The 17398-nt window shown below is 53.0% G+C and overlaps 1 protein-coding gene across 1 annotated transcript in view; it reads right to left on the bottom strand.

The window, feature by feature from the left end:
- The window catches only part of MYH10 (myosin heavy chain 10), an 83989-nt gene extending 72171 nt beyond the window's left edge, over positions 1–11818 (bottom strand). The window contains exons 1-2 of the mRNA XM_030962360.1: positions 11797–11818; positions 9533–9910 (exon numbers count right to left, since the gene is read on the bottom strand). Of these exons, the coding sequence (XP_030818220.1) occupies positions 9533–9877 (345 nt within the window). The 5' untranslated portion in view covers positions 9878–9910; positions 11797–11818. The remainder of the gene's footprint in view (positions 1–9532; positions 9911–11796) is intronic.
- Between the last annotated feature and the right edge of the window lie 5580 nt (positions 11819–17398).

Below are 17398 nucleotides of genomic sequence, written 5' to 3'. Positions count from 1 at the left end.
CCAGGCAGCCACAGACACTGGGTTAGGAGGGAGGACAGATCCTGGCCTGGCTCAGCATCAGGGGCTCTGACAGACACTGCTCCCTGCACACAGCACAGCTCTCCATCCTGGGTGTTCCCTGTCCAAGGAATCTGCTTGGCCCCAGCCCCTCCAGCAGCAACCACACCTGACTGCTCTGAAGAAAGGAGAATATCCAATCTCTCCATTCACTGACTGCTCTGAAGAAAGCAGAATATCCAATCTCTCCATTCACTGACTGCTCTGAAGAAAGCAGAATATCCAATCTCTCCATTCACTGCTGTCTCCTCACATGCTCAGTTCCTTTTGGTCACTACTGAAATTCCCATCTTTACCAGCTCAGGAAGGCATCAAGACAGACCAGGTTTGGCAGAAATGGGAAGTATCTCTCTGAATGTCAGGAAAACCACATTTCTTACCTCTGCAAGCTGAGAGGAGAAAAAGGATGGGGAGAATAAACAGAAAGCTTTAACAACTGTTGAGAGCCCAGAGTACTGAGCAGGTCACCCAGGATATAACATTTGTCCATTTAAAAAAGCATTTCTGCTGCATTGGTATGAACACAGTAGCTGATAGTCCCAGTGCACCTCTTTTTTCTTTTGTAAGTATAAAAGATTTTATCTGGAGGAAAAGGTGCCCCCCTGTCTTTTCTAGAGCTCCACCAGCTCTGGCAAGACAGGCAGAAGGTGTTCTCTGAACTGAGTCCAGGAGCACCATCAGCAAAGAAAAAGAACTTGGTTTTCAGCCAGGTGTCCTGACACAGGGACATCTTATGTCCTTGCAGGAAAATACTCCCTCTGCTTTGGTCAGATCTGCTGGATGATAACTGCAGGGCCTTGCCACCTCAACAAGGTATTTATTTCTCAAGAGAAAGGAAACACATCTTATCAGGGCAACCGAGCCAAGCATAAAGAACAACTTATCAGTCATTAACTCAACATAACATGGGGCTCTTGGCAGGTGGGCAGCTCCTCCCCAGGCTCCTTTCCTACCACTGTCCCTCCTGCCCCTCCTGACTGACCTGGATAGTGCTGCAGACAAATGTCACCCAGAGCTGGCTGGAAACAGCAGCACTTCCCGGCCCAAGCCCATTCCTGCTCCCTGGGGAAGGGAGGGAAGGCAGGACAGTTATTTTAACAGCTTGCTGCAGCCATGCAAGGAGCCAATTAACTGCTCAACAGAGGCACCCCTTCCCAGCACCCTCCCTGTGCCCAGCTGAGGTCACCCACATCCCTCTGCCACCACCAGCAGTGACACAGAGGCTCTGAGAGCTGCCACGAGCCTGGTTCCAGCCCAGCCCTCCAGTCAGGGTAACCTGAGCCAGGACAGAGCTCCCAAAGCTCTCAGGGAATTACTGCAAACCCACCTGCATTGGTGACCCCCTCCCAACACAACCTCGACTGCTCTGCAGGTTCATCCAGAACTCTTTGTTTTGGCATTTTATGTTCCCAAAGGAAAGCTGTTGTTTTTTCCCCAGAATCACTGCCCTTGCCCAGACACAAATAATTTGATCTGGTAAATAATTAAAAAAAAACCAAAATCTTAAGTGCTGGGATAAAACAGTTCTTTGAAGATTATCCTTCTCTCCTCCCTCCAGTTGCTTTGGCATCTTTAGCTCATTTCCCCAGCACAGGCCTGGAGTAAATGTTACTATTTTAGCTACATAAAGAATTAATAACCTAGAAAAACAAACTTAACAAACCTCTATTGATAACACCTAACCTGGAAGCCTGTCCAGCTATCTCCTGAAGCAGCAGCTGATGGACCTGTGAACCTGGAAGGAATGGAATAAGCAAAGCCCAACATAACCAAACCAGAGAAGGCCAACAAATACCTGGGCAACTGAAAAGGGTTAATTGAAGAATTCTTATATTGAACAGGGCTGAATTAGAAGTTATGAAGCACAAAATTCTACATTTTGCCAGTACTGGGGTTCATTTATTTGAAACTAAATCTAAAGGAGATGCTTGGATCCCAGACCATCCCTCTGTGCCACGGCAGCTCTTTGCATGCAGCACCCTGAACTCCAACACCCTGATTTGCTGAATGTGTTACCAGTTCCCCCTCCTGCTGTTTCCCTGCAGAATTTCTAAATGAGACCTTTCCCAAACCAGCACCACCCTGCATAGCCTTCATTTATTCACAGGAAGATGGAAGAGAATTTTCCCAATTTCCTGACTGTCATCTATTGCAGCAAGCAATATATGAACATATTGGTGGGCTGGCTTCATGGCTTGGCAGGCACAGAAACACAGAAAGGATGCTTTTAATGAGCCAAATTTAATTGGGAGGGAGCAAATGGTACCAAAATCTTTCACAGCTGTTTTATAACTGCAAGTCTCACAGTGAATCACCGTGCCTAAAAAAGCAGGAAAGGGCTTTGTGCATGGAAACCAAACACATGAACAGTAGAGACTGTTTAAAACCCCTCAGAAGAGCTTCTTGGTGAGCAGCCCCAGCAGGAATTATCAGGAATACACATACATCTGTTTAACAAATGGACACCCATTGAATGAACTCTATCCTGTGGACTCTGATGGAATTGTCAGGTGGGAATGAGAGCTGGGACCAGCTGGGTGAGCTCCAGTAACAGCCCAGGCTGGCTGGAGAACCAGCCCTCATTCATTTTTCAGCTGCCAGAGGTGGATGGCACATTAAGAATTGAAAGGCAAGCAAAGATGCTGATTCACCTTAAGCTGATGGATCAGCTGTTGGAACACATTCCTGCCTCAGGAACAGACAGCACCAGCCCAGCCCAGGACAGCCTGGAATGCACTCTGCAGGCAGGGCTCCAGACACAAGCAGTAAAGGAGAGCTCTGACTGAGAGCTGGGTTATACAAGCTCCCCTCCAGGACACTAAACGTGCAGCTTGAAGGTTTCCAGATGCTTCCAGCCTGTATCCAGTAGTTTATCATGCAGTAATTTGGGTTCTGGTAAGCTGTCCTGACCTGCAGAGCTCAGGGTCCTGGCACTGGCCTGTTCCAAACCCCACTCCATCCCTGCAGCCTGGCAGGGAGGTGGCTGGGAGGGGAAACTGGCAAACAGGGGAGTTATTGCCAGGTGAAACCACCTCTCCTCTACCAGGCCATGCAGAGACCTCCTCAAAGCAGCACTGAGACACCAGCACCATGCAGGTACAGCTGGGCACTGTAACCACCAGTGTGGTGATCTGACAACCACCACAAACATAGGCTCAATATTTATCTGCAGTTCTTCAAATATAAAAAGTGACAGCTCCACTCTATTACTACATTAATAATTAAGCTGAAGTAAGCAATCTAGACAGCTCTCATTATTAGCTGAAACAGAAACCAGGCATCCCCAGCCCTGCATGCTTTAAGCACTACCCCATAACTAAGGGAGTGGAGCTCACTCCCCAGTTGATCAATTGCCTCAACAGAGCATTTTCTTTGCCTGGCTTTCACTGCTGAGGTTACAGACTCACCTTTCACACTCCAAGCTGAGTTCCCTGAGCTAGACATGGTTTTCTCACACCTTTTCTCCCTGGAATTATCCAAGCCAAGCCTTAAAGAAGGGCAGGGACTCCTCAGCCCCAGAGGGGATGAAGGTGAGGCTGTGCCCTGGGGTGGGCACAGCACTGGAATCAAAGGGTGCTCAACCGGGACAAGGAACAGCCTGGGAAGCTCAGGTCAGAGAGCTTGGGGATCGCAGCCTCAGATTTACACAGGGCAGCCCAGCAGGAGAGGGAGAAAGGGAAGGAGCCCAACACACCCAGCAGGCAGGAATGGAAAAGCTGAGCCCACACCATGGCTGATTTGTCTGTGGATGCTCTGCACAGCTGGGGCTGAGCTGAGGCTCAGCTGAGCTTCCATACTCAGGTAATGTCCAGCTTTCCACACTCAGGCCATGCCCTGCCCTGCCCTGCCCGCTCCTCCTCTCACACAGACACACTCAGGGTCACAGCCTGGGCTCAAACTGCCTCAGCAACTGCTCCGAGCTCGAACACGAGCTGAGCTTGCAGCAGGGCCACAGGAGAATCAAAATCCTCCCACCAGGCTCCTGGAGAGCTGCATGTCAGAGCCTGACTGCCCCACAGACAGCCCTGCAGCAGCTCTGACCCAGGCACGGGGCTGGAGGGGTGTCCTGAGCACAATGCAGCCTCCTGAGCACCTGCACAGGAGGGAACAGAGCAAACGGCTGCTCCTTGTTACACCACTAACCACCCCTCCTTACAGAAACACACTTTGACAAGAACAAGCCTTTCTCATACCTCTGCTTACCTGATTCACTTCCTTGCAGTCCCTCAGACATTTCTAACCCTGCACACAGCTCCCTCAGCTTGGTCACATTTTTGAGTCTTCCAAAAATCAGAGTCAACATAAAAAAACCTCTTGTGTCAAAGCAGTTCCACCAGTGAACCCCAGCACTTCTTCTGCCACATGCTGGGTATTAGATCCAGGGACTGACTTGTGGCAGGAAAAAGAATTAAGTAACAAACTCCATTTCTTGCAGGTTTCTTTTAACACCAATCTTTGACACTCAGTAACGTGAAACATTCCCAACTGGACCAGCAGGAAAATTAAAGCAATTAGAACACAGATGCTTATATAATACCAGAGATTGTTCTAGGTTACACTCAGGCCTCACAGGAGGCAGCAGCTTAACAGAAGGAACAGCTTAAAGCCAGCTCCTCCAGTCAGGGCTGCAAGGGCCGCCACCCACAGCAGGCTCTGGAGCTGGGGACTGTGCCACACTCCCATTCCTTCCCTCTCCTACTCCAATAAAATGGAAAGTACATTCATAAGTGAAATAACAGGGCTGCAGAGCCATTACAGAGGTAACAGTTGCAATTACCAACAAATACCTGCTGCAGTGCTTTACTTGCACAACGCTGAGCACGTTTTCTACTTCACTGGCGCAAAGAAAGCCCAGCAGCCCTGCGCCAGGAGAGCAGAACCAGCAGGAGGCTTCCAGGAACTCAAAGCCTCACACAAACAGCTTCCAACGCTTTTTCAAAAGTCTTGGCTTCAAAAAAAACCGTGGGGGAGTGAGCAGGGAAGATAATGCACAGCTCACTGGAGCTTGGGGGACTCTGAAGCTGAATCCAAACCTCTCCTCAAGCTTTGTTGTCCTTCTTCAAGAACAGCAGAACTCCTCACTCCAACCTGACTCTCCCCACAGCACACACACCATGGGTACCTGTCTCCACCTGAGCCCCCCAGGGCTCCCCACTCCCCCACCAGTCACAAGGGACCATCTGGACACTGGCACGGAGTCACCATGTGAGAAATTCTGTTCATTTCAATCCTTCTGGCTCAGTGGGGCAGGAAGCAGTTAAGGAGAAGCTGCAATGATCAATCTGGGGGTATCACAAAGCCACACAAGCACCTGTGGGCAAGGCCTTATCCAGGAAAGCTGGGCCTGCAACAGATGTGGCAACAGCAATGGTTTAAAATAAATCACTATAAAGCACAGAGAATTTGGGGTATCTTTGGTTTCACTGCACCTTAATTACAGCCTGTGTTTGAGTGAGCAATTCCTTCATCCCATCCCGCTGCAGTGGGAACTTCTGACTGCACAAGCCAGACTTGTGGCCCAGCCAGAGCATCAGAAAAGGCACTCAGGCTCCACATTTACAGACCCACTGAGTGGGAAATGTGCATTTAGCCCAGAACTGCTCCATGTTCACCTGCACTCACCAGTCAGACCATTAAGCCCACCCAGCTGCAGCTCAGGCCTTGGAGTCCCTGCAGAATCAGAACCTTGTGCCAAACCTGCACAGCCACCAGAGACCCACTGGCTTCGACAGGATATTCCTGTCCACAAGAGTACCTAAGGTGATGTTACTAAATTTAAAATACATTTTTAAAAGTGGGATTGAAGAGCCTTTCTTGCCATCAAAAGAGCTTTAAATTGCTGGGTAAAGTGTCACCTAATGTCTATCACAGCTTGTGACAAAGAATTAAGTGTGGTCTTGAAAGAGCAGCATGCAGGGCTGAGGAACCCTCACCATCCCCTCTTCCCAGTGGATTTCATTTCTCCATCTCATTCTCTAACTCAAAGGCTTCTTCCCCCCATGAAATCATGTTCTGCAGACACAACCTGAGCACAAACCAAGCTCTAGGGCAGGTATCTAAAAGCCTCCACAGCGGCATTTTACATGCAGGTTTTATAAAGATGTTTCCTCAGCCAGGGTACAGATCTCAATGAGCCAAAACCTCTGACTAGAACTGCTCCTTTCTTAAAGCAACACCCCCAGAAAGTCACCTGGAAGTCAGTTCACGGGATAAGGATATTCAGGAAGCACCATAAAACCAGTCTGAGCAAAATCATGTTTATGCCAAATCTTCAAAGGACCTCCCAGGCCTGTGGGTATTCCTCCTGGGTGCCCTCCCAGTGAACCACCTGCAGCTCCTGATCTGCAGCTGAGGGATGTCACTAGTGCAGCCTGGAGCCAGGATTAAAGCTGGCCACTCCAAAGCAGGGCAGCCCCAGCAGTTCAGTTTTGAACTGGAGAGTCAACGTTCACAAGCGTTCACAGGAAGCAAAACCCACTCCAGTAGGATATAAAGGATCGATTCAGAGCATTAGTGACTCAAAGCATATGTAAGAAACATTGATATCCCTAGAAAAGCACAGGATTTGGGGAAGTTCAGACATGAAACACAAGGAGAGTGAAAATTCTAAGCAAAGGCAGAAACAATGAAAAAACAACGAAAAAACAACTAAACTACCTGCTGTAGGTAGCTGCACCTTCACAGAACCAGCACTAACACCCAAATAAACCTTGTGGCAACCAATGCAATGGATGATGTTAAAGTGGAGCAAGCAATTAGTTATTTCACCTCCAAATCAAACTGGGATCACCATAACTGACACTCCAACCACCTTTCCCAGCATTCTGTACAAGTCCTGCTCCTCTCCATGTTCTGTGCTGCCATGAGCAGACCCCAGAGGGACAGGACCAAGCAGTCACACCACGTTTTTACAAGCCCTGACCTTCCACGTTCTCCACTCTGTTCACCTCCCCCAGCTCAGCAGTGGTGCTCAGAGCCTGAGATCACCACACTTGGCAGGCAGCAGAGATGCTGCAAGTTCCAGAAACTGCTGGCCACCCCTACTTGGATGTTACATGAAACTCTTGGAGGGAGCATCAGTGCCCAGGTCACTGTGGGCCTTAGTCAGCCTCCTGTTCCTGGACACAGATCACAGCCAGATGACTGCAGCCACCCAAAGCTCGCTCCTTTCCTTTCTAGGGACTGAAAGGAAACATGTGGCCAGTCTACTTCACTCCACATTCTTGCATCTTTCACTTCCTAGAAAGGCAACACTCCACGCTGCCTGTTGGGAAATTCCAGGAGACCTGATCAGATTCACCACCTGCACCTCAACTGCTTGAGACCAACACCAAAATACACAATTTTCATCTGGTTATTATGGTAGTACAATCTGGAAATCCAAGCAGAGCTTTAACCAGCTCCTGTCAGCACAGCCAAACCACCAGAACTCAGTTGAGCTCAGCTCACCTGGGCTCTTTTCCTCACACCAGGCAAACAGGAATGTGGGCAATGGCTCTGGGCTGTGCCAGCAGCAGCAGTGCCACGTTCATGAGATTCAGGGATGCCCCACAGAGCCCCCAACAGCTCGAGCTCCTGCAGTGTCCCTCTGGCCTGTGAATCCCTGCAGCATCCAGTCCTACACACACCCCACACTGCTGCACACCTTCACCAAGCAAGCCAGGTTCACTTCAGCCCAGGAGCCAACTCTTACACCTGCACTGAACCAGGGCTCTTGGGAAGAGCAGCATCCTCCAGCAGTGTCCCTGTAACGCAGCAAAGCCCAACAAATGCTGGAGCTTCTCAGCCCAACCAAGCTCTCCCAGCTTGGGCAGGGAGGTCACAAAGGCCACATGCACTGACCCCCCTGCCTGGCAGGGCCTCACACATAGAACAAGCTCCAGTCTGCCCCAGCAGAGCAGGATGAACTCTTTGGGAAGGGAACAAGATCAGACACCTGCAGGACCTCACCAACTCCACATGCACTGACCCCCCTGCCTGGCAGGGCATCACACATAGAACAAGCTCCAGTGTGTCCCAGCAGAGCAGGATGAATCCTTTGGGAAGGGAACAAGGTCAGACACCTGCAGGACCTCACCAACTCCACATGCAGGAGCAGCCAGGCTCCCACAAAGGGGGACTGGCAGATCCAGAGCGACATCCTGTGCCCTGTGTGCCAGCACCCCCACAAACACCTGGGCCTGTGTTTGCAGGCCCTGCACTAGAGCTTGCTGGGACATTCAAGGCCTGCAGGTTTTTAACCTTCATCATGAAAAATAGGGCTATAATAATTGTAATGAATTTCCTAACAGCCATAAATAGGATTGATACACAGACTGGAAACTTTTGACCTATCAACCTGTTTACTTTTGGTTTTCAATCCATTAATTATGAAATTAGTTTCCTTATGCAGGAATCATTCCAGAAGTATTTTTCACCCAGCTCTGCTATGAGCACCTTGGTGTAAAGCCTTGGAGGAGGAAGCTGACAAAGACACACAAATACAAAAAAACACTTTGTAGTTGTACATAATTTTTAATAAGTCCAAATACTATCAAGGGTCAAGCTAAAAATGTACCCCCTAATCCCCAGATGGAGGGGAGAATGAGCCAGCTATCAGGACTAAATAAAGTGGATTTAAGCTTTAAGTGTTTATAAAAAGTGAAGCAAGCATTTAAGCAGATGTTCCAGTGTCTTTTGAGACAGAAAGTCTCCTTGTGGCTGTTCCTGACTCCCTGACCCAACAAGTCACTGTGCAGCCAGCCTGCCAAGAGAGCAGGGGCTGCTCCTGACTGCAGACAGACCTGGGACAGAGCCCAGGGGAGGAGCAGGGTCAGACACAGCACCAAGGGCACTGTGATTCCCAACTCCAGAGCAAGATGCTGATAAGCCAGATGTTCAATCAGTGCTTCAAAACCACTGGAAAAAACAAGCTTTATCTTATTGGTTTATTTTAAGCACTTGAACACATCCCTTCCTGGCCACTAGGCTGATATTCAGTTCCAAAAAGACATTTTGCACTCCCAGTACTCCCAAACTTCATATTTTAAATACCAGCAGAGCCTCTTATTGCCATTTTTAACATGCAGCAAGTTAAAACAAGAGATGTGCTCATTCACATGAGCAGTTAACCTCAGCAATCCAGCAAAGTGAGGGTTTGTCACCTCCCTCAGCACAAGGAAGCCACTTGCCACTGCTCAGTGGATCAGTTCAGCAGGAGGCAAGTGCTCCAAGGAGCAGCACAGCAGAGCCCCCCCAGCTGCCAGGGCACATTCTGTGGCTGAAAAATGCTCACAGAATTGTATTATTTGTTTTATGACAGAGCTCTTGACCTGTACACAGCACGGAAAAAGACTTTGGACTCATGAAAATGCTCGGAATACAAAGTATTTAGGCTGCCAAAATCAAAGCCAAGACCTACTCTGACAGTAGGGATGGCAATCAGGTAAGGTCAGCTGAATTAGCACCCAGAATGGATCCCATAATTACTACTTACATAGATGAGCCCAGAGTAATAGCGATCCTTTAAATTATGCAATACAGAGGCTTCATTTAAACAGGTTAATTCTGCCATGTCTTCCACTTTGGAGAACTTGGGAGGATTCATCTTCTGAACATCATCTTTATTGACGAGCGCCTTCTTCCCGTTCTCCGCCAGTTCAACCAACACCTCATCCCCCTTCTCCTCCTTGATGCTGGCTGCCTCGAAGCCATGGCGCTCCGAGGGGATCCACACCAGCTTCTTGGCAGTCCAGTCAGCCTGGGTGGCAGGGTTGTAGATGACAGCCCTGTCCACGAAGAGGTAGCGCTCCGGATCCTCCTGGCCCGACCTCTGCGCCATCGCGGCAAGAGAAGGGCTCTGCTCCCAGTCACCCTGCCAGAGAGAGGGAAAAGCAAGGAGCACATTACACACAGCCTCACAAGCCACTGCTCCAGCACCAGCTCCTGCTCCAGCACCAGCTCCTTCCCTGGGAGAAGCAGCACCAGGCATCACTCCCAGCCTGGAGGAGCTGCTGCACAGCCGAGGCCCTGCTCACACACCTGTGCCACACAAAAGCTCAGTTACCTGTCAAGTGCCACCCCAACCCAGCACAGAAGAGCCAGCAGGGTTCCAGCTGTGCAGCAGCAAGGCAGAGACATCACAGCAAGAGCTGTGGGCAGGAAAAACACACACCTGTGTGCTGGGCTTAGATAAGGAACGGGAGCAAACAGAGCAGCAGCTTGGCAGTAAACTCAGCTGTGATGGAACAGTGAAAAACAAAAATACAGAGATAGATACAAACCCATAAATCTGCTCAGTGCATTCTGCTGCAAAAACCAGAAGGCGGCAAGGAGGAGTTTTAAAAATGTGGATTTGCAGCTACAGGCAAGAACTTGGGACACTTGGGGTTTCCGCAAGCCATGCAGACAGCTAAACCTCGCTCATATTCTCCCTGAAAAGCTTTGCATTTCTACAGCCTGCTCCCATTCTCAGTCCTGAGTGCTGACATCACCATATTCCAAAAAATGTCTCCAGATCTCAAGTTTACCTCCAGGCTCAACACACTGCAAGGAATGATGCTGGATTTTCCAACAGCTCCACGGGTAATTTGAAGCAGAGAGAAAAACCACTGACTGACAAGAGCCCCTGCACACTCGTTTTACCTGGCTGCCTCTACCCAAGAGAGGCCCCTGCCATCAGAGCCAGGATTCCTGGAGCTGCCAGATCCAGCTGCAACTGCCCACAGGGCACCAAGGTAAAGCCTGAGCCCTGGTCCTCAGGACTTTAAACCTCTTGGTTTGTAAGACACACCACCTCCCCTGCTGAAGAACCCCACATTGGCTACGGAATCCTTTCCCAGCAGGTAACCCAAAGGCCAGCTCGGGAACAAAGCCAGGGAGGTTCCCAAACTGCATTTGTCACCTTTCCTACTATGGCACGCGCCCTGATGGAAGTTCTGCAACCCAACCCTCCCGAGAAGAACGTGTAATTAAACAGGATAATTGTGTCTCCAGCTAAGGCAGGGAGATTTGTTACATTGTCCAACTTTAGTGCAAAGCAAGCCTGAAGTCACTGAACCCTTCAGAGGTGTGAGGAGCAGATCCCTTAGCACAGATGGCTTAATTCAAATCAAGAGATGATGACTCAACATTTAAAGTATTTTAGAAGAGCCTCTCAGAGAAAATTTCCATGAACAAAGATGGAATCGTCAAGGGCACACCTCTAAGAGATAGCTGGACTCCTCCGCCAGGAAACGGAAGGTTTAGTCAATGAATGCCACATTTGGCTGGAGAAACCCACAGATGAAACAGACGAGCTTAGAAACCCACGTGAGAAAGGTGACTGACTGCACCGTGCCAGGCTCCAGCCCAAGGTCTAACAAAGCCCTGGAACGGCAGTGCCACCCTGGCGTGCCAATGGCTCTCGGTGTCAGGTCTGAGCGGTGCTGGGCAGGTGAGACACAGCCCGGGGCAGCCAGCACTCCGCTTTTACACACCGAGGGGCACCGGAACCTGAAGGTCAAATAAAGCTCATACAGCGAAATGAACCATCATTGCACCCAGCGGAATTAAGGGTGCAGACGGAGATGAAGGCATTCATAGAGGAGGGCACGCACCAGTCACACACCAACGGTGCGAGCGACTGGAGAGCAGCTCTGAGCTAAACCCAAACCTCGGGGAGCACCAACACCTTCAGGGTCATTCTCCCACGTGGGCTCCCAGCCCCACAAAGCCCAGCACAAAAGACCCTCTGCAGAAGCAAGGCAAGCTGCAGCTCACCCTAGCCAGGGCTGCTCCGCTAACAATGGCATTCAAATGAAACACACAAATGAGCACATTTATCATGCAGGAATCCAGCACTCCCAACAGACGACGTGCGAATAAAGGCAAAAAAAAAAATTCCAAAAAAAGCCCTCAGACACGTTGTGAACAAAAGGGGGGCGGGGGGCGCGGCGGGGCAGGGCCGGCGGGGGCAGCCCCGGGCCCGAGCAGCGTCCCGGGGCCGCCGCCGCGCTGCCGCTCGCCGGGCCCGAAGGACAAAGAGGCGGCCGCGGCTCGGCCCGGCGGCGCCCGCAGCGGCCGCGGCCCCGCGCCCCCGCCCGGGGCCCGCGGGGAAGGCAGAAAATGGCCGAAACCGGCCGGGAACGGCCCCTCCTCTCGCGGCCGGGGCCGGCACCGGCAGCGGGGGGAGGGCGGCGCGGGAGGACGGGCGGGCGGCCCAACAAGGGGTCTTTGTGTGCCGGGCCCGCCGCCCCCCGCCACACCCCCGCCGCGGGCGGGCCCCGCCGAGCCGCCCCCCTCCCGGTGCCGCGGCCCCGCCGCCGGCCCCGCCGGCTCACCTGTGCAGCGCCGGCCGCCGCCCGCCCGCCGCCCGCCGGCTCCGCCGCGCCCGCTCCGCCCCGCGCCCGCCGCGCTCCTTTAGCGCCGCGCCGGCCCCGCCGCCCCCCGCCGCACCGCCCGCCCCCGCCGCCGCGCGCCGCGCGCCCATTGGTCTGCAGCCGCGTCCGTCAGTGGCTCCTCGCGCTCCCATTGGTCCGCGCCGCGGCCGCTCTCCGGCCACAGCCATAGCAACCTCCGCACGCCGTGGGCCGGCCCGCCCCCGCGCCGTGCCCCGCCCTCTCGGCGCCCATTGGCTCTCGTCACCCCGCAGCGCCGCTCTGATTGGGCGGTCGCCACGCCCGTCACGGCGGGCCCCGCCCCGCGCTGCAGCACGGCCGGCGGGGGCGCGTCCCCGGTGCTGCGGCGAGCGGCGGGAGCGCGCCTCCCCGCACCCGCCCGCGCGCCCCGCGGCCCGTCCCCGCCACCGTCCCTGTCCCTGTCCCTGTCCCCACCACCGCCAGTGCGGCCGGGATCGGAGCCGCGGCCCGCTCCCCACGCGGCCCGTCCCGCGGAGCCGGCCGCAGCCCTCGGTGACCGCCCCCGGGTCACTCCCGCACGGTCGCAGACACGCCGTGTCCCGGCCCAGTGTCCCCGGGCCGCCTCTGCAGCGCTCGGGCCCCGTGCCCGGCCCGGCTCCCGTTCTCCGCTCCTGAGCCGTGTCCCCGGGGCTCCGCAGCCCTCGCCCGCCCGGCAGCGCCGATCGCGGCTCGGCCGGGATGCGGAGCGGCGGCGGGAGCGGAGCCTCCGAGCGCCCCGGGGCGCGCTGCGCTCTGCCAGGGATGGGTGCCTCGGGGGACCCGCGCTCCCGGTCCAGCACGGACAGCTTCCCCGCTCCACGGCCTTCCCAGAGCTTCCCTCCCTGGCCGAGCCTCCCGGGGCCCGCCCGGTGCCTGCAGCCCGGGGTGGGCACGGCCCCTGCCCGAAGCACGGCTGTGCAGCCCCGGGGCTGCTGCCCCGAGCGAGGGGCTCGGCGTTAAAGCCTTTTTGTGGAAGGAATTTTTGTTGCATCCTGCCGGCTGCGAGCGGGGCGAGGAGCGGGAAGATGCGGCAGGAGGGAGCATCGGAGCCGGAATCTGGGGGATCCTGGGCAGGGCTGGGGACAGGAACAGGGATGTGTCCCCTTGTCCCCGAGCAGGGATGTGTCCCCTTGTCCCCGTGCTTGGGAAGCAGGGCTGTCTATGATCTGGAACAGAAGTGTTTCAAATCACACCTGCCTTTACAGTCCAGCTTAAAATTTTGGATGGGTTGCAGGGCTCAAAAGGAGGCAGTCAGACAAACAGGGGGTGCCAGGCTCCTGGCACAGAGCAGGGGATCACTGGCTCGCCCCAAAGGAGGCAGTCAGGTGAAGGTGGGGTGCCAGGCTCACCCCAGCCCATCACTGCACACAGATCAGCCCTGCACAGCTCCTGGCGCCCGGGTTTCTCTGAAAGCCTCCCTGGTAATTACCATGGCAGTGGGAGGTCTTGCACGTCCTGTTTCTCCAAAAATTCAGGGTGTTGACTCGCAGGCAGATGAAAGCCCAAAGGCTCAACTGGTTCCTCCCCTGGTTAGGCTGTGCGAGGGCTGTGCCACTCCCGGGCAGCCCAGCTCCAGCTCTATGGCCACTGCCCCGAGCAGCCCCGGGCACCGAGTGAGGCAACCCCACGTGGATTTGGGTTGCCTAAATCCGGGCATGGCCCAGGATCTCCACGTTTCCCTTGCTCAGCCATCAGGTCTCTGCGAGATGAGGCACTCAGCCAGTGCTCACAGAGCAACAGCAGCTCCCTGGCAGTGCCAGAACTTTCCAGTGGAGAAGCCTGATGAGGTTTTTGCTCCCTTTGGAAAGATCACAGGCAGCAGGAGCAGCACCATCACCTGTGGTCACTCCCCAAGGCAGCCAAGGGCTGGGGATGGAGCAGCATCCAAATCTCAACACCCTCACACCCCAGGGCAGTACCTCCACATCTCCCTGCTTCCAGAAAACTTCCATTTTTACACACTCAGCACCATTTAAAAGAGAAATAGAAACACCACCCAGAAAACATTAATCTAGGCACAAGCTGTTTGAGGAGTTTAGTTTCTTCCAGGAAATTATTTCCATGGAAAATCTTTGAGGATCCTGTAGATGCCATGTGGAGCGTGTCAGGGTATAGCATTGGGTTATTATTTTTATCACACAATTATTTTTATCCAAGCTCCTGTTAGGAAGGAATTCTCCAAATCCACTCAATGCCTTTAACCCATGGAGGGAAAGATAATATTTCTGTCAGACCCAGGAGACTGGAAAGAGCAGAGGCTGGAGAAAGCAGAGAGAAACATCTTTATACAGGATTTTTATTTAAATAGAAACTCAGCTGGTCATTAATCCTAAAACTGGCCCTGCACCTTTACACAGAAGTCTCTTGGTACTGTGGCTACCAGGGCAAGCTTGAGGCCACGGCTGTCCCAGGGGTGGTCCAGAGCTGGCACCAGACAGGTCAATAAGAACCACTTGAGCCTGAAGCAGCACTTGATATGTTTGAAACAACACAGAGAATTTAAGCAAAAAGTGCTCCATTTGTTCCTAATGCAGAGGTCTTGCTGCTGGCAGCACGTCCTGTGCAGCTCCTTCCCACAGTGGGTGATGCTCCCCTCCCTCCCCATGCAGGACAAACTTCTGAAGGGACAGACACCCCTGGCCCCCCAGCGCTGCTTGTGCTGTCCCATGTCCCTGCAGCATCCACAAATAAGCCAAAACTCCTCCTTCCTTGGCCATTTGGCACTTGTGGTGCCTCCCTTTCTGTCTGTGGGAGATTTTGGGTGCATCTCCAAGAGTTACAGAACTGGGTCTGGCCCCCCAGGAGCCCCTGCAGAGCAGAACTCCTCAGGATTTCTGGGTCAGATTTGTGCCCCATAACTCCAAGCCCTGAGCAATTTTGAGCCAGGGTTTAGATTCAGTACTTAAATTCAGGAGTCTCATATGCACAGAATGAGGTTTGAGCTTAGTGGTGACAAGGGGACACCTAAATAAAATCCATTTGAATTCATTTCCCAGCTCAGATCCTGAGCTGCTGTGACTTTGGGTGGCCACAGGGAAGAGATGTCACCGTGCCCATGGCAGAGGTGAGGTCACACCTGAGACACAGGGTGCTGTGACTCCTTGGAAGGAAGGTGGAGGAAAAGGCAGAACTGCTCCTGTGCAAACCGCCTGCTTTGTTGTGTGGGATCAAAACAGAGAGGTGTAGGGATAAAAGATAAATTATTCCACGAGAAAATTGCTTTATAATAAACATTTCTATGTGAGAGGCATGAAAGGAATGGGAAATTCAAGCCTCATGCTTGATGCTTGAGTTTCAAATCTTTCTGAGCTGTACTAAATGGCAGTCAGATGAGGTTAACATTTATTTCTTGCAGCAGACTGTCCTCCAGGGCCACACCACTTATTTCACCTCGTGTGTCAATAGGAAACGTTCCCAAACAGGAGGGATCAGCACCAAACACCAGCTCCATTGTCTCACCCAGCATATATTTCAGTCCTGGAGAGTTTTAAAAGTTCTCTAAATCAGGAATGGAAAGTGTGCTCCTTCCTGTCCAGAGGGGATTGCACAAGGGCTGGCTGGCCCGGCTGCAGTGCCCCTGATGTCACAGCAGCAGAAATAGCCCCTCTGCAGGGGTGAGCACCCTGCCAGGCTGAGAGGGGTGATTTGGTGTTTGCATTGCTCCCAGCACACCTGGCAGCCATGGCATTCCATGGAGCACCCCGAGTCTCCTGGAGCTGGAAGGGATGGAGCTGAGGACAGGCTGAGATCCATCCCACACACACAACCACAGAATCACAGAATCACAGAATTCACAGAATCACTGGGTTGGGAGAGATCTTCAAGACCATCGAGTCCAGCCCAGCCCCAACCCCTCAACTAAACCCGGGCACCCAGTGCCACATCCAGGCTTTGTTAAACACACCCAGGGATGGGGACTCCACCACCTCCCTGGGCAGAACATTCCAGAACTTTATCACCTTCCTCTAAAAAACCTTTTCCTGATATCAAACCTGTATTTCCCTTGGTGCAGCTCGAGGCTGTGTGCTCTGGTTGTGTCAGTGCTGCTGGAGAAAGAGCCCAGCCCCAGGTGAGCACGGGCACCTTTCAGGAGCTGTGCAGAGTGATGGGGCCAGCCCTGAGTCTCCTTTTCTCCAGGCTGAGCAGCCTGGTACTTGTGTCTGACTGAGGGCCTTCAATTCTCACCCCAAGTACACCAGCCTGCACTGCTGAAGCACTCATCACTTGTAATATTGTTTTTAAGGGAAATCATTTACTTATTACACAGTGGAAAGGCCAGAAGGAAGTTTCATTGGGCACCTTAGAATCAGAGGGTGAATCAAGCTGGAATGAACATCACAAGATCAGCTAGTTCAAGCTAGCTAGGATTTTGCAGACTTAGATAAAGAAAATGGTGGAAGTCTCCCATGGATCCACTGGCAAAGGGCACATTTCCCCAGGGATCCCAGCCTTGCCCAGAGCTGGCCTTTACTCAACACAACTGCAGGATTACGTGTGTGGATGCCAGCAGCATGAGCCTGTCATGCAGAGCTCTCCCAATGGGAAAGATTCCCCTCCTCACATCCTGGCTGTGGGGTTTGTTTGTATCTTCATTCCCCACAGACAGGGCTCAGTCCTGGTCCAGCACCCACCACCCTGGCTGGGAACCCCATCTATCCCCTGTCCCTCTGCCCACACTGCTGGGGGAACTAAATGCCCCAGAAAATGGGGAAATAATGCCCCATCAAATGGGGAAAGAAGTGCCCCATTTGTACCCAGGCAATCCCAGCAGGATTCTCTGACATTTGTCCCATAAAAACACCAAAGTGGTGCCAAGGCACACAAGCCCCCTGCATGGCCCTCGGGCTGCACTGGTGGAACAGGATGGGACCTCACTGCCAACCAAGCCTCTCCTGCACATCCCAGCTGCACCTCCCACCTGCTCTTCCAGTGCCCGCATGTGCCAAAAAGGAGAAAAACCCTTCAGAGCCCCCTCTGAGGAGCAA

The sequence above is a fragment of the Camarhynchus parvulus genome, chromosome 18, assembly GCF_901933205.1.
Source record: "Camarhynchus parvulus chromosome 18, STF_HiC, whole genome shotgun sequence".
Classification (NCBI taxonomy): domain Eukaryota; kingdom Metazoa; phylum Chordata; class Aves; order Passeriformes; family Thraupidae; genus Camarhynchus; species Camarhynchus parvulus.
Note: the sequence above shows the minus strand (reverse complement) of the source record. Positions and strands in the feature narration are given on the sequence as shown.